Consider the following 21530-nt stretch of genomic DNA (forward strand, 5'->3'; position numbering starts at 1 on the left):
TCAGTGTCTTCCCTCTTCAGAGATGTGCGCCCCACAGGTCGGATGGGAGAGACCACTCTGATTTAAAATAATTTGTTCAGCAGAAAGGTAAATTTGCACTAACATACAGTAAAAAAAAAATTCTAAAAACTTTAAGGAAATTCACTGATACGTTGCTGTAATTTTAGCAGTATAGCAATTTAAAATTGTTCTAGTTGGTGACTTCTAAAGAATTCAGTGTTGAATCAATTCTCAGGATTTTGTAGTTTCTATTCTCAGAAAATAAAACATTCAAAATCACACGTGTGCATGAATATGATTTTTTGGCAGCCTTATACTTTCTAGTCTGTTCTGGATTGCTCTATGAACAGCTACCCAAAACTGTCATGAGAGTACTTAGCAAGTATTTGTGGAAAATGGAGTTAAAAAGTAAATTAATTTTGGTGCACAATTTTCCATTGAAACTTCAAACCAAAATAAACATGTTTAAGTAGAAAAATTACAGTATACTTAATGTACTGATGGGATACATCTTCTCCTTTTAACATTTTCATATGTTCTGAAATTAATAAGACTAGTGGCTCACCATTTTGTGTCATTAAATAGTCGACACTTAAACCCTTTGCAGTGGGGCAGGTTCTAACCCAGAAGCACCGGAACCATCACTCTGACAACACCCAGAGTTGGGGTCATTGGATCCGTCCTTCACATTTTCTGTCGGAGGTGAATTCTGAGCAAAGGAGCATTTCCCTCACTAACAACCTCATAGATCTGCTAGCAAGCCTGGAAAGACATTTGGTTGGCTTTACGGAATGTCAGGGAGTTGGGAATAATAGGAAGTTGTGTCACTTTGTGCAGGAAACCATTTGTCTGGAGTACTTTCTAAAAACAGTGTTGTGTGTCCCAGCCATGAAGAGCAGGGTTTACAGGAGCGTGTGCACAGCGTCCTCTCGCGTGGGGGAACAGGCTGAAGACTGCAGAGTCGAGTCGCTGCAGTGACGCACTCGGCCCCACACTCTAGTCTTGGCTACACTCAGACTGTTTGTTCATAAAGAGTCTCATTGGGAAAGTTCTTTGGTACCTGGTTCATTACCTACAAAGGAACTTGTTTTTAATACTTTACTGACAAACACTCAAAACCCATAACAGCTGATATTGCTGCATCAAACTATGGAAGAATAAACAAACACCATTTCAGGATTGTGAGCTCCCCAGGGTCGCCAGCATTTCTTTTTGCTTTCTGTGTGCCTTTCCCGGTAAGAAAAGCAGGAAGCTTGTAAAAGAGGCAGTGCGGTTGCTATAGAAACTCAGCATTGTGCCAGTGTTACTTTCAGTATTCAAATGATAAGAGAAGGCGTATGTTTTAAGATATTTAAGAACATAGTCACTAATGTGGCTCTTGTTTTATGAAATACTTACTTACAAAGTTGCCTAGATTAAGGGCAATTTAATTTTCTTCAACTTGGATATCTAGGAATTTAGTCACCTTAAAAATTCCTCAATTCAAAATCAGAACACCTTACACACTTGGAATCTTGTTCTCTACCCTGTTATCTCCCCAGCTATTCAGGACTGTAGGAATTTGATTATTTTAATAACCAAGGGAGGCCTAGATACCATTTTTCTACTTCATTAAGACACATCACTTCTAAAACTCACATTTCAAATGCCGTACTACCAAAACATCAAACTGGGTGTTCTAAATGAATATAGAATAAGATACTACTATGTGTTAGGATGATTGAAGCTATAAGCAGAATAAGTTGTGGAATCATTTATTCACAAAGGGACACTGTAAAAAGAGTTCATCAGATCTGTGCTCCAGCCTGGACGCTGACCATGGTGTAATAGATGCCCCTCTGCGCCAGCAGCTGGTGGTGCGTGCCGCACTCCTTGACTCGGCCATTCTGGAAGACCACGATCATGTCGGCACTCTGGATGGTGGACAGGCGGTGAGCAATCACGATGCAGGTGCGGCCTTCCCGCGCCTTGTCCAGGGCCTCTTGGACCACCTGTTGACAAGTCGCACATAAAGCTCATCCTAAAGTGATAGAAACTGGTCTTCACAGCAAAGGAATTTTTTCTAGCAGCCTGGTAAAGCAGAAGTTTTCATCGCTATGGCTTTTGGGCCTTATGTGTTTGCATTTTACCAAGTTGATATTACAATCTATATAAGGTTATTATAAGTAATTTTTAGTTTTTAAGCTTTCCAGCTTAATAGTTTATCACTTACTTAACTAGTTCCCTGGAGTATTTTCTAGTTTTCCTTATTATAGTTAATATGCCAAAAATATGTAGCTTCCTTTTCATACTGGTTCTCTTTCAGCAAAATTGGAAGAAACATTCTATTAAGGCAGCACAGTGTGAATTTTGTGCTTACGTTTTTCCACCTGTGTTCATAAACAATGATCTGAGTCATCAATGCAACAGGATGTCAGGTAGGAGGCCACACCTTCTCACTTTGAGTGTCCAGAGCTGAAGTGGCTTCATCCAGCAGCAGGATGGGCGGCTGTCTGAGCAGCGCCCGGGCGATGGCGATCCTCTGCTTCTGCCCTCCTGAAAGCTGGGTCCCCTTGTCTCCGACTCGGGTTTCGTATTTCTGCAAGTCAGCCATTCATACTTTAACAAATTAAGGTCTCGTCTGAATTATCGCCAGTGGCATACTTAACGTTACACAACTCTCATCACAAGAAAAATCTCATTTTAAAATTTCCATGAAAAAGGATCACTGTCCATTTAATATTTTCTCGACAGAACATTCTATTTTCAAACTTAAAATGCCCTTACTATTCAATGGTGTTCTCCAAGAGAAATCTGGGCAATACGTTCTTGCATCTTTACCATTCCTATAATACCATCTGACAGTTCCTGGAGTCCTAAGAAGTTTGTTTAAATGCTAATATTTTGAAGACATTTTTAAAACTTGTAATACTCCAGTGGACCACATAAAGACTTTGTTTTTCCCTTTTAAAATCATTCATTTAAATATTGACTGAAATCTATGTGTAGAACTGTGAGAAAGTTGAAAAATGAATTCAGCTTTGTTTCTTCCCTGAAGGAATTCATAGAGGGAAAAGGGGAAATACAAGACTCCAGATAAGGTCAAGTAAGCACACAGATTTCTAAGAAAGAAGAGGATGGGCCTGGGCCCAGCGTGGTAACCTAGTGGCTAAAGTCCTCTCCTTGCATGCATCAGGATCTCATGTGGGCACTGGTTCTAATCCCAGCAGCCCTGCTTCCCATCCAGCTCCCTGCCTGGGAAGGCAGTCAAGGACAGCCCAAGGTCTTGGGACCCTGTACCCACGTAGGAGAACTGAACAGACTCCTGCCTTCAGGTCGGCTCAGCTCCAGCTGTTGTGGGAACTTGGGGAGTGAATCAGCAGGATGGAGGATTTGCCTTTCTTGTCTGTCTTTCTCTCTGTATATCTGACTCTCCAATATAAATAAATAAATCTTAAAACTAGCTTTGATCCCATAGTTTTGTTCCCAATAATAGCTTTGTTCCCAATTAGAAGATAAAAACCCAGGCTAAATGGGGTAAAATAAAAACAAGGCCCACTGCCATGCTTCCTACAAAATCCTGCAGCAGTAATGACAGCCTGGAAGTGAAGGGATGGAAGAAGACATTCCGTGTCAGTAAAACCCAAAATCAAACAGAAGTAGAAATATCAGATAAAACAGACTTTAAGGCAAAATTTTAAAAACAGACAAGATCATTGTATATTGTAACTATATGTACCAAATACTAGATACTGATTTTAACAGAGGAAGAGGAGATAAATCTCAATCCACTGGGTCACTCCCCAGGTAACCGTAAAAGCCAGGACTGGGCCAGGCTAAAGGCACATGGTCACCAACACGGGCTCATCTTGCACTATCTCCCCAAGCGTGTCAGCAGGAAGGTGGACCAGAAGCAGCGCATGGTGAACGGGAACCAGCACTTCCACACGGGATGCTGGCAGTGCCAAGTGCTGGCCTGGTTTGCTGTGCCACAATCCCAGCCCTAGCACACTCTAGAATATACCAGGCCACAAAGCAAATATCAACCAAACAAAAATAACAAATTGGGCTACCATTGTGCCAGTTCAGGTCCCAGCTGCTCCATTGTCAACCCAGCTCCCTGTTAATGAATGGCGTGGGAAAGGCAGTGGAAAATGGTCCAAGAATGGATGAGTTTTCTCTAGGTCTCCCACACCGATGCAGGGTCCCAAGGCTTTGGGCCGTCTTTGACTGCTTCCCAGGCCACAAGCAGGGAGCTGGATGAGAAATGGGGCTGCCGGGATACAAACCAGCACTCATATGGGATCCCGGCGTGTGCAAGGCAAGAACTTTAGCCACTAGGCTACCACTCCAGGCCCAAACAACGCTTTGATTTTTAAGAAGGCCCAGAAAGACTAAAGCAACCATGATGCAGTCTCAATACAGCCTCCAGCCAGACACAGGGTGCTCTGGACTCCACCCCATCCCTGCTGCTTGCCACATTCGCAGGAAGTAGACATGCTGTTATCTATTACCAACAAGGACACTGGGAATGCTGAGGTCAGCTATCGAGTCCAACAACATTAGTAAATCCACATTTATATTACAACACTGTGTTGGTGCAACTTGGTGAGCTTCTGTGAGACTACAAGCTGTTTGCAGTCTGCAGTGATGTCAGCTAAGGGGTGACCAGGGAACATACCTGGGGGAGCATCTCTATGAAAGGGTGGATGTTGGCAGCCTTGGCCGCACTCACAATCTCCTCCTGGGACACCGCCCGGCTGTTGTCCCCGTAGGCAATGTTCTCACCGATGCTGCAGTCAAACAGGATGGGCTCCTGGGACACGATGCCAAGTTGGGCTCGCAGCCACTGGACATTGAGTTTCTTTGCTTCTTGACCATCCAGGAGCTGAAAACCCAAGTCCACAGACTGACTATAAGAAGGCTTTTAAAAGGAAAAGAAAGCAAAAACCAAACAATGCGATACAGTAAAGCTGTCCTTCTGAAGGCCTGTTAAATTAGGCATCCACAGTTAAAAGACCAAGCAGCGGGCCCCTGCCGCTTACTTAACCAAAGAGATGACTCAGTGCCCAGACTCTCCATGCTGGTCTGAACTGCAGAGCTGTGGCATGTTCAGCCTATCGCTCCCCACTCCTCCATCCTTCCCTGCCTTCCTGCAGGCATCTGTGCCCCTGCGAACGTCAGGGAGCTGTCCTTAGGCCATGCTAGACCCTAACCCTTCATTCCAGCCTCATCCCCTCCCCCTCAAGTCACCCCAGCTTCGGAAAGTTGACTGGGTTCAGTCCCACGCCTTCCTGACTGTTCCCAAAGAATGCCAGCCTCAAGTTAGCTCCACCTCTCCCTTCTCATGGCCCAAGGGACAAGAGTTTTAGGAAAAGTATAAAGCCAGAAACAGAAGTCTTTGGCAGCACTGTTTCAATTGGCTGTGGTCTCAAGGGGTTTTCACGGTGCTCCTGGGGGAGCCTCGTGAGCGGCTGCCTATGAGCCAGAGCACCTGGTGGAGGAAAGCACACCCCGCTAGGGTGGACCTCAGACAGAGAGCATGGCACCTGCAGCATGCTGCTGAGCTGGCCCGTCTGTATTTACATCTGCACAGTAATGACGACAGTCACACTTGAGACTTCCCAGAAACTGCCCAACAAGCTTTAACTCTCCAGTGCCCGTCCAAGTGTGGGACTCACAGGGCTAGGTCCACGGCACTATCAGCTGTGCCTAGGGGGTGAGACACCACAGGAAAATCGGTGACAGAAGCCAAGGAGGATACGACTGGAGGGTCAAGATCAAAGCCAGAAAGCATACAGTTCAAGCTTAGAGAGCTAAGCCCAAGCAGAGTGCTCTGGGCAGAGAACAAGCAAGCCCCAGCACACCCTGTGGATCTGCTCCGAGCTCTGGCCCAAGTTTGTGTCTATCTTTATCATGAGCCAGCAAGCAGGGCCCGGGGAGCCAGGCAGCTCAGAAGGCCTGGCAGTGTGGAGGCTGACTTCACACTCCCTGCTTCCTGAGCCACAGTGGATCCAGATGTCTGGCTGTGTTGTCCACATATCCTGATGTTGGCCTGGTGGGACCCCCTCCCCGCAGCTGGGCCTCATGGAGTGTAGCCATGGTGGCAGATGGGTGTACAGGTCTGCATGGTCTGTGTTTTTCCATTTGCAATGAATGGTTTTACCAATCAGGGCCTTGAATGTAGCTGCTAGGGAAAGGTGCTCACCACTGTCCCGGCCATGGGGTCGTAGAAGCGCTCAAGCAGCTGCACCACAGTGCTCTTCCCACAGCCACTGGGGCCCACCAGGGCCAGCGTCTGGCCCTTCTTCACCTCCAGGCTCAGCCCCTGTAGCACTGGCACGTTGGGCCGCATGGGGTAGTTGAACACAACTTCATTGAATGTCACGTTTCCTTCAAATGCACCCTAGAAAAAGCTTCAGGTGTTGCTACTGGTCCAACGATTATTGGAAGCAGCAGTATTAGTTGAGGGAAAATTTACTGAACACCCCAAAAAAGAGACAGATGAAGTGTATGTTCAGTGCCTATATTAACAGAAGTTGTACAAAAAAATGGGAGATGGGACATGAAGAAATGGTTTAGATTAGATTAGGTGAGAGAGCTGTTAACTCAGTTTCTAGTTCACTTTTTCAGGCAACACTGAATTTTCCCAACTGCTAGGCTGAGGCTGAGGCTGGAGGCAAGCCAGGGGCAGAAGGCCCAAGGGCTTTGGGAACTCAGCCACAAGTGTTGGCCTCCAGTCTCACTGGACAGCCTCCCATCCAAGCCTGGCAGCCTCTTTATCTCACTCCCTGGGCACAACAACCACGTCAGAACATGAAATGCCTGGCACAGAGCAAGCACCTAAGTCCTGCTGTCTCTCCACCCACGCCTCTTCCTGCACGCTGAAGGGCACAGCTGTGTCATGTGGAACACAGGCCGACTTCAGAAAGGGCAGGACCATCCCCGTCGCTCTACGGGGCCTCCCGCCTAACAAGAACTCAGTCATCATAGGGCGCGGACAGAACCAAGCGGCTCATCACATGAACCTAGCAGAATTGCTGGGTAACTTCACATAGAAATGATCCCATTCATGCGGGAATGACTCAATTCTAGCACATCTGAGTTCCTTTATCATTTTTTGGATGTGCTGAATTTCAGAATCTTTGATATCTCCTAGGAAATTTCAAAATGTCAGCAAAGTGAGCCAAATATCAGTCATACAAGTATCATAAACTAGATATGAGAGCACCTCAAAAGTTTGCAGGAATATGAAATCAAAAGCCAAGTCACTGTGTTGTCAGAAACCATGAAGTCCACGCATGTGTTTTTGTACTCCTCATTTCACAAACTTCCTAAATGCCCCTCACACATGTCAGCATCATTTACTGTAACACAACAGACACGACACCTGCAGAGGGAGGCACCGAGCAGACCTTCAGCAGGCAGTGGAGAACTCACCGGCCTCAGCCCCTCCTCGCTGTAGCTGTCGATCAGAGGCTGCCTTTCAAACAGCATGAACAGGTGGGCTGCAGACAGCTTGGCCTTGGCATAGTCCGGAGCGAACGAACTTGCATGTCCAAGAGCCACCGCGCCGAACACAATGGCCGAGAACACTCTGGAGGTAAGTGGAGGGGGTTGCCCATCAGCTAAAGGAGTGGGCAGCTTCTTACCAATTTTTACCTGCCTACTCCCTTTGTCACCCCCTCACCAGGTCCATGGAATTCCAGTTCCAGAAGTAAAGCAGGGAGCAAGAGAGCGCTCCCTCCCACCCCCAAGCCCACTCCCCTTCTAGTTCCCCACGGGAGCGTTTTCCCCTGCTGCTGAGGCGGTCCACAAGCTGTCCCTTTCAGGAAGTGGCTTATAACTGAATCTGATAATGGATGTCACGTCTGTTGGCAATTCAGCCTTTATTTTTTTCTCTCTTTAAAAAATATTTAATATTTATTTTAAACTTTTAAAAATTTCTGATGATGTTTACACAGTTGCTTAGGGTGGGAAGGGTCGGGGACTAGCGGAAAGTGGGTGAGACCATTGTTTCCAATTCAGCCTTTCTTCAGAGTAAAGGAGTGCAGAAGGAGATACAGCGGTTCTGAACCAGGACTGGTACTTCCTGTTCCACGGGGGCCCTGACATCTGGTTTGTAATTTCTTCAACGACCACAAAATGATATTGACCCCGTGGCTATTTCTGCTACAAAAAATACGCCCTTGCCAGGGAACAGTAGCACCAGCTAACATCCTGAGCAGCTCAGAAGTTTTTCTTGTTACTCCTCCACCCCTATGCCAGGAGACACCCCCAAGAGGTGCCAGGAGAGCTCCCTGCCGTCCGGTTCAGAGGGGCGGGCCCATGCGGACACCGGCAGGGAGGCGGGTACTCCTTTCTGTACACCCTGTTTTGCTGGGCTGCTCGTGTTGTTTCCGTTCAGCAGGGGGCATAGAGTGCCTGGACCCCGAGTTCTGACCATCTTTCCCTTCTGCCCTTCAGGTTTGCTGGTAACAAGAAGAACCCCCATGGAGTCCAGGGTCCCTCCCTGCTCTTTCACTTCCCACACCTTTGTCCAACACCCTGAAGCCGACTCCTGTGTTCTGGCTCCCTGCCAGGCTCCTGACCGACATATTTTCACCATTTTAATTTTGGACAGAAACCAAGGAAGAGCTCCGGCCCCTCTCCGCTTCTCTAGATCCCATGTCAAAACAAGACCATGCACCGGCACTTGGAAATCACCCTTCCAGAGCAGAAACGTCTTTTCCCTCCTCCTAACCTAACCCCACATCCTCTGTGTGTTCTGGAACAATCCAGTAATCACAAACACCATGCAAGGCCTGGAGGCTGAGGAACAGAGAGGCTGCGAGGCCTGGGCCCATCACTCCTGGACGGTGGGGACAGCGGCCGTCAGACCTCAGTCAAGCCTTCACCACCTGCTGCAGGCCACATCTCAGCTGTGGCCCTGATTTCAAAAGTCCGTAGTCACCAATACCTTTCTCACCATGATTTATTTCTAGCCATGTTCTACATGAGAAAATCCACTATCTCCTGACTGGGGTTATGCATGCAACTAAAATGATGCTGGATGACAGTTTAAAACCTTGGGACCCTGCACCCACGTGAGAGACCCAAAAGGGGTTCCTGCTTCCTGGCTTCAGGTAAGCTCAGCTCTGACAGTTGTGGCCACTTGGAGAGTGAACCAGAAGATGGAAGATCTTTCTCTCCTTCTCCCTGTATATCTGCCATTCCAATAAAAATAAATAATCTTAAAAAAAAAATACACCCTGGTAGAAGCCTAGTACTCAGACAGCTACTTACAGAATGACATCTCGGAAGCGCATGTGTCCATTCACGATGAGGTAGGCACCAAATCGGAAACAACCAGCATAGGAAAAATACATGAATGCTTGGGAGATACTGAAGGTAATCCCGTAGATGTGTGCCTTCCGCACCGAGTTCCTGGAAGGCAGATGGGCACGTGTTGGTGGATTCACACAGTGGAAAGAGCTCCACTCCCAAGTGTGGTCAGCCTGGGTCTACAGTCACATTTGTCTGGGTGACCGATTCAACATCAGCATCAGTTTCTCCTCTGTGCAACAGAGACAACCACTATAATGCAGAACTGAGAACTAAAGTCACTGCAAAGACATTTTGAGAAACACAGTAAAACCATACAAATACCTAACATGATGCCACATGCCTGGCTACTGGTAGATGCTTCAATGACAGCTGCTATTACTATTGATCACTGTTGATATTACAAATTAACGTCACACATTCCTACCTGACCACTCAGAGTTCAAACTCACAGATGTAACATGGTCGTGTCAAACACATCCAGGGGGCAGGGGGATGGCACAGTGGCTAACGCAGGGTTTACAATGTCCATTCTCTACATCAGAATACTCAGCCCCAGTCCCAGGTTCTCCACTTTCATTTCATTTTACCTGAGAGGCCTAAGGTGCCTCTCTAATGAAATCCCTGCCATCCACGTGGTCTGGATGGAGTCCCAGGCTCCTGGCCGCGGCCTGACCCAGCCCTGGCTTTTGCAGTTATTTAAGTGAGTCAGAGGATAGACAATCTCTATGATTTTTAAATAAGATGATAACAAAATTTAAGGAATTTAAAAGTCTTTTTTTTTGGGACTTTAAAAAATACCTAGGATGACAACATTAGAACTAAAGCTCAAGTGATCTGAAAGTGATTTCTGCAATACTCTCATTTTTATCTCCTATAACTAGTCGTCTCATGTCATAAAAGATTTCAGAGTCATGGATGTTGGGTCATTCAAGTGTACAGATATGGACCAGAAGTCTGAATTAGATCTTGCTAACACCACAGTTTGTTTTGCACTGTTTCTAATGATACTTCATGCTAAATCTTGCTAGGCTATTACACCATCCCAAAGAAACATAACTTACGCTCTCAAATTAAGAAGTTCCAAGCATTGCTGCTGTTGATGCTTCAACGTGCTGTGATGACAGCATTAAAAAACCTCATGGAACAACTCAGTGTTACAGAACTTTAAATAATGATCCAATTAATTATTACCATTAGCTTTCTATTCTTTCTTAATTCTGATATCTAAAACGCACAACAACGGGGGGTGGGGGTTCCACATCCCGCACGGGAGCCCCTGGCTGACCACAGCTTCCGGAAGATGCACTCCCTGGGAGAGGCATCAGGGAACATCTCAAACAGCTGGGTTCCTCCCAAGGGAGCCAAGGTGAGTTCGTTCCTGGCTCCTGGGGTGAGCTCCTGCTCGCTCCTGCAAGCATTTGGAAGAGTGAACCGGAGGACGAGAAGTCCTCCAGGCCCTCTGTCTCTGCCTCTGCCTCTCAAGTAAACTTTTTAAAATTCTCATAAGGTCATGGGTATTATTGGTCCGTATATATTGTGATAAACAGAAAAAGACCACATGCTCTTTATATCAAATGAAGTGCAACTGAAGAGACAGAATAATTGGAGAACTTCAGGGATCCCTGCTCCAATAGGCCAGTTCTCAGGGCCAGTGTTCAGGTCTGCAAGTGTGTGATGGACGTTTTAGGATGCAGAGAGTTCCTAGAAGCTTCAGGAAGCATTCATAGAAGTGACGGAATGAGCCATGTGTCTCTGTCTTCACATACTCAGGGAACAAAGGGAACACTCTTCTAGAATGTGCTACAGAACACATCTCCCCTTTTGTTCAGCCTCCACTCTCAGAGAGAATAAAAGTGCAAGTAGTTCATTCACTCAGATTGTTTATGCGGGCTGCACAGCAACCAGACACACCGCACCAATCCTCTGTACCTTTTGCTTCTTAGAGACTTATTGTTTTTATGAAGATCAAAACTTGTGGTTCAGATACAGCAAGAAACCATTTATTATCAGTAAATTAATTACTGACAAATGCCACCCTTATGGTCATCTCTTTCAACTGATCTTTTAATTTTTTCTCTTTTGGGGGCATTCTAAGGAACCAGGTTCTTTGTATCATTCAGATGTTCATTACCTGTAAGGCCCACGTAATTTTTCAACATACATGGATTCAAATTTTCTTTCCTGGGTCAAGGACACAACTGTCCTAATATTTTCTATCACCTCCGTTGCAATCTGTAACATCAAACAGGGCTTTCATTAGATGTGGGTGCTTGACTTCCACGATAAAAAGCCTTACAACTCTCAGCTAGCGTCTCCTGAAGGTTACGTTGACTTGTTTTATATTCCTTCACCAACAAATGAAAGGCAGAGCATATTCAAGACCAGGTAGCAAAACAGGTAACTCTGGGTGTGCTAAGTGTGGTTGACAAGTCTCCACATGCCTGGGGAGCTGAGGGGCGGCAGGCACAGGGCATCCAGAGTCTGGCACTGCTCCCAGGCCTGCCTCTGCCCTGCCCACACAGTCGTAAGCCCTGCTATCTCCCTAGGTTGGAGTCTGTAGGCAGGGCTGAGCTGTGGGTTTGGAGGGAGAATGACAGTCATTCTCCTCCTCAGAAAAATCATCCACCCACAGTGGGATGAAGGTGCTGCCTGCTTTACATCCTTGATTGAATCAGCAATGACATATGGCAGGGCTGCAGCCTTCGCATTCGGTCTGCGCGACCTGGAGGCCAGAGCTGAACTGCGCAGCCCCGAGGAATCATAGGCTGATGCCATCACGTGGTGAGCCACACAGGTGGTTGTGGGTGGCTGACAGTCCTGCATGGAATAAAGAGCTGAACAGGTGTGCTGCATGGCTCAGGCATGCCACAGCCTGGGTTGCTAAGAGATGGTACACAAACTACATTTCTTGGGATTTCCTGTGACCTGGTGTCAAGCCCCTTTCACACAAATCAGGCAGCGCTGACTGCTGATTCTTACAGGCACACGGCTTGACTGTTGCTCACTGTCAGGGACTTGGCTGTTTTGTCCATACCATAGTTCTGCACTTGAGTCATTCAAACCGTTAGCACTGGGTACATAAAACCTTGATTTGGGATTTCTGTTTTATTGGCTTTAAGACTTATGTCAGTTTCTGCGACCAGATAAAAACAAGGTGTTAAATGTCTTAGACCCAACAGCTCTTTCCTTATGAGAAACTCAACAACATCAGTAACTAGAATAGAAACCACCTTGACTGACCTGGTCTAGTTGGCCTCATGACCATCCTCTGAGCTGAATATTCCTTCGTTGGCTTCCACCCTGGGCTTAGCTCTTGGCTTTCTAGCTGTGGGTCAGCTCCTGGTGCTCCAGCCTGGTGCTCCAGGCTCCTAACCTCAGCAAACAGGGAGAGCCTGAGTCTAGATGCTTTTGAAAACCTTGGGTTATTTTTTTTTGCTAAGCTGGTTTTAGAGAAACAAGCTGACAAATAACCAGCAGGCTGAGCATACTGGTATTAACTGGATGGCACAACTGAAGCTCACCAGTTGTAACTTGTGTAACTATGAACTACAACTGGAACTGGATCCTACTCCAAATTTTCACAACAGCCCCCTCCATTCCTGCTTCACTGTCCAGCAGCCAACGCTTCACCACCAAGCCGTTTTGGTTTTTGACAATCAGAATGGCAATGTCTCAAATTTGAATGCACTTTAACCATAATCCGCACCCAGGTGAACGACAGCATTTCTTTCAGAACATTTATTGGCGGGTGGTTTCTAGAACTTTCTAACCTTCACTTTTTTGTTAAAAGTTGGCCAAGGAAACAAAAATGAATCTATGTCTGAACAGCTGCTAAGTATCTAAGTTTTCAACCTAATACATGGTGCAGCAAGTCAAGCTGTAGCCTGTGATGTCAGAATTCCATATGAGCACTGATTTGTATTCCAGCTGCTCCAATTACAATCCAGCTTCCAGCTAATACACCAGGGACAGCAGCAGAAGGCCCAAGTGCCTGTGTCCCTAATACCCCACGGCTAAGGCCTGGAAGAAATCTCCGGCTCCTGGCTTTGGTTATTCGAAGAGCAAACCAGCAGGCAGAGATCTGCCTGTCTGTGTCACTTTCAGATAAAGAAATACATTTATATTTAAATGTATAAAAGGTAAAATTTAGTTCAGTCAGCCTGCTGTTGATTTCTGATCCCTAAAAAAGCACATGCCTGATGCAATTTCCCTTTTCACAAAGATGGAAAACAAGGGCCAAGCAAGCTGGGATCTTTGCCAACATCACACCGTCTAGGTGGCAGGGTTACCTACAGCTTGAACCATTGCTCAATTCTGCCAGCCTGCTCCTGCCAAGTTCTGACAATTGTCCATGTAAATCACTTTTGAGACAACCAAACTTATTGTCTTAACTAGGCTCAATATGTTTTCATCCAGGAAAGTTGTCTAGAAGAAAGTAATTTCTCATTGTGCCAATTTTCCCTTCCAAAATGTGGAGATCAGCAAGGCAAAAAAACTCACGGTTTTGCAGCAGCTGGCCTTGACACCCAGAAATCAGAACGATGCTGTTAAGCAGCCTCCGCAAGGAGCCAGAGGATTCGCAAGAACTGAGGGAACACCCAGGGAACCCCACGCAGTCCAGGGACCCGAAACCCAGTGAGGAGAGCGGGGGAGGACCTGGGGGTGGGGTGGAACCTGCCAGCCTGGAATGCTCGGTTTACCCTCAAGGGCCACCCCTCCGGAGCTGCTCAGTACCTGAGGCTCTCTTCCCGGGGAGATCCGGCCTTCCCCCATTGCTCTTAACTGTGGGAAACGACAGGTGCATGATGCTTGCTGAAGCGTTTTATAAAATGTGGTGCCCAGGAAGCTACATGTCAAATATCTACAAATCTAGTTCCCGCTTCACTTCCGATGTTTCATTAAAGAAGAAAATGTGTTCACAGCCAAAATTTACACTCAAACATTTAAAAGCTTATAAAGAAACAGCTGGTGTATACCCGCAGCCAAATTAAACACAAAAAGGCTGTGGAGACCAAGCTCTGAAAAACTAGATCCGGTCGCAAAGCCTAGTCACACCGTCCACTGGCGTCTGCGTCTCAGGCCGTGGATGGGCAAAGCCAGTGTCTGCCCCGCCAGGCGGGAGGAGCGCCTGCCAAGCAGCCAGGAGCCTCACAGGGCCACGTTCACGGTCGCCGTCCGCCCAGGGCCACAAGCCGAGGCGCCACTGCCCCCTTCTGGCCGCCGCGCTGAGTTCTAGAACTCAGCCACTGACGGCCGCCTCAGTGCCTCAGCTGTGGAACCGTGGTCAGGCCTCAGGAAGGGAAAGACACAGGATGGCTGGCAAACCCCGAGCTTCTCCAAGAAAACCACTTGGGCAAGTGCCTGGAAGGCGGCGAAATGCTTCCCACAATGCTGAGAACTGAAACACATGCCGCGGGACAACCATGTTCACACCTATCGAAACGCGCGCGGCTTGACCCACCTTTCCCGCGGCTTCTAGCTCCTTCTTATCTCTCCTGGCATTGCCAGCCAGCATCTTCATCTCTACAATTCCTGACACGGCAATGATCGGAACCACCGACAGCAGCAAAAGGGTCAGCTGCCAGCCATACAGGAAGGAGATGATGATGCCCGTGCCGAGGTTGGCCGTGTTCTGAGCGATAAGTGCCAACCTGGTGCCGGTGGCCTGGAGGAGGAGAGCAGAGAGGGTGCCTGGCTCGAGTCCACACCCGGTGAAGCGGGCCAGCCCCCTCTCTTCTGGGCCCACGAGTCCACCTCCCGGTGGTCAGTCACACCCCTGTGGCTTGTGGCCCTTCTGATCACCGATAGTGGCCATCTTGTGGCCAAGGGTTGCCACCCGGGGCTACCCAGTGGAGGAGGTGGCACTGAGGTGGCAGCAGTCAGTCGACTCTGAACTGACTGAGCCTCCCGCGGACTGTGCAGCCAGCGTGGGTCTGGCTTCCTGCTCCTGAGCAGCCAAGCCTGTGTTTCCAACACCGTCAGCCGCAGGCTACGTACTCCTTGCACTTGGGCAGCATCCGTGGCAAGTCTTGTGGAAAGTGCACCAGTACTGTTTTTAGGATCATCAAACCAGCTCATGTCCTGTGGCATAAAACACACCTGGCTGTTAAAGGCAGTACTAGACACATGGGAAGAGTCCGCCAATGCTTTCACCTGGGTACTGAAATCTGAGAGAGACCTCACCCATACTGGAAGGTCCGGCATCCTGCCCTGGGCACTCCCCTATCCCCAGTCTGCCAGGACCTGGGTCCCAGGCCACTCTGCAGTGATGGATACCTGTCACATGTGGGAGGTGCAGTGTTTGGGTAGCCCTGCCTCTCTGCCAGCTACACCCAGCATTGAGCCCATGTGGGCATCCTGTCAATCCCAGCACCCAGGCATGCTGTCACCCACGGGTGGTGGGTGAGTCAAGGAAGACACACTCTGGAAAGTTCTAGGCAGGAGATGCATAGTCCTGACTTCTCACCATGACCTTGACTTGCTTTTTAAAGGAGATTCATATCTGAGTTGCAATCCAAGCTACTCATCCATAGCATTGTCTACTTTCAGATGAAGCAACTTTCCTCGCAAGTGTTTAAAAGCTATAGGGAAAAAGTGGTAAACCTGCTGTGTGCCCTTTTCTGAACAGGAATCAGATGCTGTTACCCAGGCAGGGTAAGCTTCTCGTCTTCTCTCAGCCTCTTCCAGGAAAGCAGGGAAGTTGTGCTTGCACACTCCCACACATCCTGAAGGAGGCCGTGAACTTCCCAAGAGGATGGATTTCTGGCATTCCAGAAACCTGGCACGCAGCCAGCAATGTCTGAGCACACTCCCCAGTGAATTCACACGAAAACACAGCCCAATAAACAAACAAAAGTCTATAGCAGAGAATAGGAGAGCCTACACCGAGTATGACTGTGGTACATGAACTCGAATAGCAGCATGCAGTTCTCTTTAAAGGCCTCTGGGGGGGGCACTTTGGATCTAGAAGGACCAGAGCAACTGGCAGGTGTGTGATGCCTGCATGAACACACACACACACACACACGCGTGCATGTGCGCACACACACACACACGTTGAGAGCAGGATGAGCTCAGCTCGAGCAAGGGAGATCTGGCACACACCTACCTGCCTCAGCATTGCTCGGAAAGCCATCGACCGCAGCCTGGTGGTGAGGATCTCGCCAGCTTTCCCAAACATGAAGCCCTGTGGGAAACAAAGGCCACGTCCCTTTGGATCATCGCTAGCATTCCGACAGGGGCATGTGTGAACCGTTCATTCAGACTACGAAAATCTGAGGCCTAAGGTTAGCTCAGAGTTTCCACATAGAACACCTGCTCTGACTCTCCTCATCAGTGCATATTTGAATCAAAAGCCCAGAAGCCTCACCAATATTCATCTCTGGCTTCCATTCAAGGTAGATTTAGTCTTCAAACCCTCCAAGGACAACAAGAGGTACTGTGTTTTATTCCAGATTGCAGACTGTTCTTAATACTCTCAGTGAAGCCATTGAAAGCACAAATAACAAAATCCAGAATCTCTTTCAGTTCATGCAGTGCCAGGAAGTACATGCTTAATCTACTTTTTAAAAGATTTAGTTGTTGGCTGAAGGGAGTTCCAGGCTCCTGGCTTCAGCCTGGCCTAGTCCTGCACATTGCAGCACTTGAAGAGTGAACCAGAGGATGCTTCATCTCTTTCTGTTTCTACCTTAGATTTATTATACTTTATTTGAACACCGACCTGAGTTACATACAGAGAGGCAAAGCAAACAAGAGAAAACATGCACTCTTTTTTTTTTTTAAGTTCCAAGTTCCAGTAATGGCCAGCAACAGATCAGACTAAAGTCAGGAACCTACAACTCCAGCCAGGACTCCCACATGCACCTACCATAGCACAACACACATCCCCTAGGGGCCTTCTAGTGTCACACCCTGGGAGAATGGATAGTTCCCTTCCATGGCTTCCTCTGCCCTCAGACTGGGGAACAGCCAGGCTGCTCTTTCTCTCCAAGCTCCTTGCCACATTTTTCTTCTTTCTAATGGTCACTTGCAAAATGGAGAACAGCTCAGTTGCTTGCTACTGGGGTCCTTAGGGAAGGGGCCTCAAGCTACATAGGCTGCAGGGAGAACCACTCTAGCAAGCCAATAGGATGGGTACCCTATGCAGGGGTGAGTCTGCCCCAGGTGTGTCTTATCCGGTGTCCTTCCTTCCCTTTGCCAGCAGTGTGGCTGCGCTGCCATGGGCTCTCCAATTCATGCACCAGGCCACAACCCATGCAGCTCCTGCAGTGCATTTAAGTCACATACACAGGGACTGGGGCAGGGTCAAGGCACTCGGGTACCACTGGCCAGGCAATGACCTCTAACCACAAAGCCAGCCTTAACTCTTACCACAGATTCAACTATACTAAGAGAGCAACCTGACCATGCCCAGGAAATTTGATTTTCTGACTTCATGGATCATGTGTGACTCTCAACAGGATGAAGAGATCAAAGTATTCTGGGGGAAACCTAACTATGAAGACGAGCACAGTGAGATCAAGTCTGGAGGTTCATGCTGGTCGGGTCTACCACACTGGACTGCATACACCATGCTCTTTCCAATAGTTCGTCAGTCATGTAGGAAAAAGTTCAGCAAAGGTACTGGGCATCATGCAAAGAACAACAAAGAAGAGACTGTGGGCTGCATTTTTCCAGTGTGCAACTTGGGAAGCCCAAGGGGTTCTCACACTCTCTGGCGAAGGTAAGCCTTGTCTTTTTCAGCGAGTGTTTGCTGAAGGACACTTGTGGTGACCTAAAAGGCCACAGAGCTCATAAAGTGCTCCCAGTCCTCCCTCTGTGAGTGTGTGTGTCCTCCAGAGCTGCCTCTGGCCAGCTGTGCACCACTCCCCAAGGCTCTGGATACTCCACTGAGTCAGATTAGACGAGGAAGGGGAACCCTGGGTACCCACCTGAAGGAAGAACGTGAAAAAGGAGAGAATCCCCAGCCCTAAGAACAGCAACGAGAACATGTTGCACTTCTGCTGCTTCACAGCATCATCTCCTGGGCCGAAAATCTGCATGGCAACAAATGACACGTTCTCTCGGGCTGCACAGATAGGCCCATTTATTCCTCCCAGGAGTCATGGCCCAGATGCCACATTTTAAAAACTGTTTCTGATACATGGGCCATTACAGTTTGTGATAAGAATGCAGAACTCACTATTTGCCACTTTAAGTACTTCCCAGCATGTGGTGCAACCCTTACACCTTCCATCTAGAATTTCCTCAACTTCCCAGACATGAGCCACAACCAAGGACCCCCCCAACGCCCGCCCCTGAGACTCGGGGATCCTCAGTTCTCCTTTCTCACTCTAGGGGTTTGAGGGCTACCTGACTATCAGTGTGAATTAAAACACTGTGCATGGACTCCAAGTACTTGCACATCTATGGCTGATCCCTCCTCTTGTGTCTTCCCTGCTTCCACCTGTTCCACACTGCTCTGCTCCTTGACCACCCCTGACCGTGCCATGTGAAGCAGCACCAGTCCTGCCTTCAAAACTGTCCCTTAGCACACTGCCTGCTTGTGTCTGCTCAGGAGCTGTGTGTCTGCTGCAGTGTGAAGTGTGCTGTTGGAGGCACCTTGCGTCTCCAGGGCCAATGACAGCACTCAGCACACGAGGAAGGCCTGAGAGAAGATGCAGGCCACAGCTCTGAGCTACAGAGCTTTATCCCAAAAGTTGAAAGATTTGAGGTCCAGATCTATTTTATTGTTATTCTACTTCAGGAGCGATTCAGATGCTTTTGGTTCTCTCAAAGCACCCATCACACAGGATTTGCAGACACTAGCCCAGTTTAATTTGAGTCTGTACCTGTGCTGGTCTCAAACCTACCGCGATCATCTCAGAGAATATGACGGAGAAGGCCGGCTGGAGTGCCCCGTTGGTGACGGCACACACGGTTCCTACCACAAAGTAGGGCCACTCGGTCTTGTTCAGCTTTAAGATCTTCAGAAAAGACACGGGTGGTACACCAGCATCCTAGAAGACAGAAAGATCAAGACAGAGTCACACCTCAGCAGGGCCCAGAGACAGCAAGAGTGCTGAGCCGCTGGAGGTCAGCTCCCAGGGAGCAGGCAGGGCATACAACACAGCAGTGGTATCCACAGGTGACATGGCAAGTCCATCCAGAGGAAGTCCCTGAGGTGTGCCAAGTCCATCTCAGCCTTGGCAAGGTGAGAGGTCCCAGGAAGTGGCACAAAATATCTGCTGTGCACTCACCCAGCTGCGCCACGGTGCCAGGCAGGGCAGGTCCCATGGGGCCCTCAGTGGCCACTCTCTTACCTATGAGGGTGCAGCCTTGCCCCCCTAAAAGGGGTGCTATCAGATCAGACAAAACAGTTCACATAAGCAGATGGGTAAATGCCCACAGATTCAGGACACTGTTAGTGACCTCAGATAAACACTGTGCCCACTGCTGCCTTTTCCACAACACAATCTCCTGGAAAAACCAACTGACTGCACGTCTGCATCACTGTTCCCCAGGCACCTTCCATTTTTCAGAGCACAGCTTGTTTTATGTCTCTTCTGTTTTCCAGTGTCACTTTTTCTAGAGGTGTAGACTATGTCTTTATATTCCTGGAAATTAGCGCAATTCCTGGCACATACCAGATTTTTAGCAAATGTTGAGCCTTCCAACTGCTGGTTCCCTTCCCAAATGCCCAAAATGGCCAGATCTAGGCTAAAGCCATAGGCAGTAGCCAGGAACTCAATTCAGACCTCTGACACGTGTGGCTGGGACCCGGCTAAGCACCTGCTGACTCCGAGGGTTTGTGGGGAGTTGGAAGCAGTGCTTGGGAACTGAATCCAGACACTCCCTGTGGGAAGCAAGCTGTGAGGCCAAATGCCTTCAAGACCCAGTTCAAATGGAAAACAACTTACACTTTCATCGGTTTCTGTATCAAGGCCATTCTGTTGCATTTGTGCATTTCTGATGCTTTTATGGGTGGAATTCCTAAAGATGCTGGATTTCCAGCCATTTGGGGCCATACGAGTAACAGCCTCTTCACCACTTAGTTCAAGCTCTTCTGGCTGATTCTGCTTTCTAGATGTCTAAAAGGAAAGACAAACATGAAAGTGTGTGTGTGTGTGTGTGTGTGTGTGTGTGTGTGTGTGTGTGTGTGCTGGAGGGCAGGTTCCAGATAGGCGTAACTTCCCAAGTTCAGAACCGTAATGTATTTTTGAACATTATCTGCATTAAGGTGTTTATAACCCATAACAGCTTTTCAGCCTTTTACCTGGAAAACTATAAAGAAGCTTATCAGTTCCTAGAAGTAAAAAGGTTAACAACCACAGGAGGGTTAGGTTTAATTTGGAAAATAAGATAACTGAAATATACAGAGAATTTTCTAAAAGTTGACACAGGCTTTATTTAGCAGGTGTGCAGAAATCTCTGTCAGATGGTCACAGGTTGTGACCGTCACGGGAAGGAAAGGAGGGAAGAACAGTGAACAGCCACACTACCAAGGGCTCCGTTAAAGCCACAGTCAAGGGGCCCGGCACGGTGGCCTAGCGGATAAAGTCCTTGCCTTGTTGAACATGCCAGGATCCCATATGGGTGCCAGTCCTAATTCCGGCAACCCCACTTCCCATTCAGCTCCCTGACTGGGGCCTGGGAAGGCAGTCGAGGACAGCTCAAAGCTTTGGGACCTTGTATCCGTTTGGGAGACCTGGAAGAAGTTCCTGGTTCCTGGCTTTAGATCAGCATGGTACTGGCTGTTGAAATCACTTGGAGAGTGAATCATCGGAGGGAAGATCTTCCTCTCTGTCTCTGCTCCTCTCTGTATATCTGACTTTCCAATAAAAATAAATAAATCTTTAAAAAAAAAAGCCACAAACAAGAGGAACCTAACGCAGGCCTGCTCACTGCCAGGTAATACTGCCCTCCTCTCGGCTCAGTGCAGTTGCTGTGTCCTTCCCAGCAGTGCTGCGCTGATTCAGGCCACCCCAGAGGGGACCCAAGCTTATGCCCAGCTTCACTGCCTGTTGGAGGGCCATTCCCTCCTAGGGGGGTGGGGGTGGCACTCCAAGGGTTTCTAGCTCTAAGCTGTTGAGGAAACACCAGGTCGTGTGGCAACTAAACCAGCAGATGAGAGCCCCCTCACTCCATGTTTCTCTGCCTCCTGCACAAATGCTTAGAAGTTGAAGACAAAGTAAATGGAACTGGTCTTCCAGGTTGGAGGACGATGCAGCTGCCTGAGCCTGTGC

General features: G+C 48.1%; 1 protein-coding gene across 1 annotated transcript in view; it reads right to left on the reverse strand.

The window, feature by feature from the left end:
* Positions 1-1738: 1738 nt before the first annotated feature.
* The window catches only part of ABCB4 (ATP binding cassette subfamily B member 4), a 47201-nt gene continuing 27409 nt past the window's right edge, over positions 1739-21530 (reverse strand). The window contains exons 16-28 of the mRNA XM_040964823.1: positions 20205-20375; positions 19158-19304; positions 18237-18341; positions 16415-16492; positions 15304-15387; positions 14768-14971; positions 11438-11538; positions 9265-9405; positions 7420-7576; positions 6188-6385; positions 4661-4903; positions 2432-2578; positions 1739-1991 (exon numbers count right to left, since the gene is read on the reverse strand). Coding sequence (XP_040820757.1) covers positions 1788-1991; positions 2432-2578; positions 4661-4903; positions 6188-6385; positions 7420-7576; positions 9265-9405; positions 11438-11538; positions 14768-14971; positions 15304-15387; positions 16415-16492; positions 18237-18341; positions 19158-19304; positions 20205-20375 — 1980 coding nt within the window. The 3' untranslated portion in view covers positions 1739-1787. The remainder of the gene's footprint in view (positions 1992-2431; positions 2579-4660; positions 4904-6187; positions 6386-7419; positions 7577-9264; positions 9406-11437; positions 11539-14767; positions 14972-15303; positions 15388-16414; positions 16493-18236; positions 18342-19157; positions 19305-20204; positions 20376-21530) is intronic.

The sequence above is a fragment of the Ochotona curzoniae genome, unplaced genomic scaffold, assembly GCF_017591425.1.
Source record: "Ochotona curzoniae isolate NIBS_2020 unplaced genomic scaffold, NIBS_Ocur_1.0 scaffold_3835, whole genome shotgun sequence".
NCBI classification, from domain to species: Eukaryota; Metazoa; Chordata; class Mammalia; order Lagomorpha; family Ochotonidae; genus Ochotona; species Ochotona curzoniae.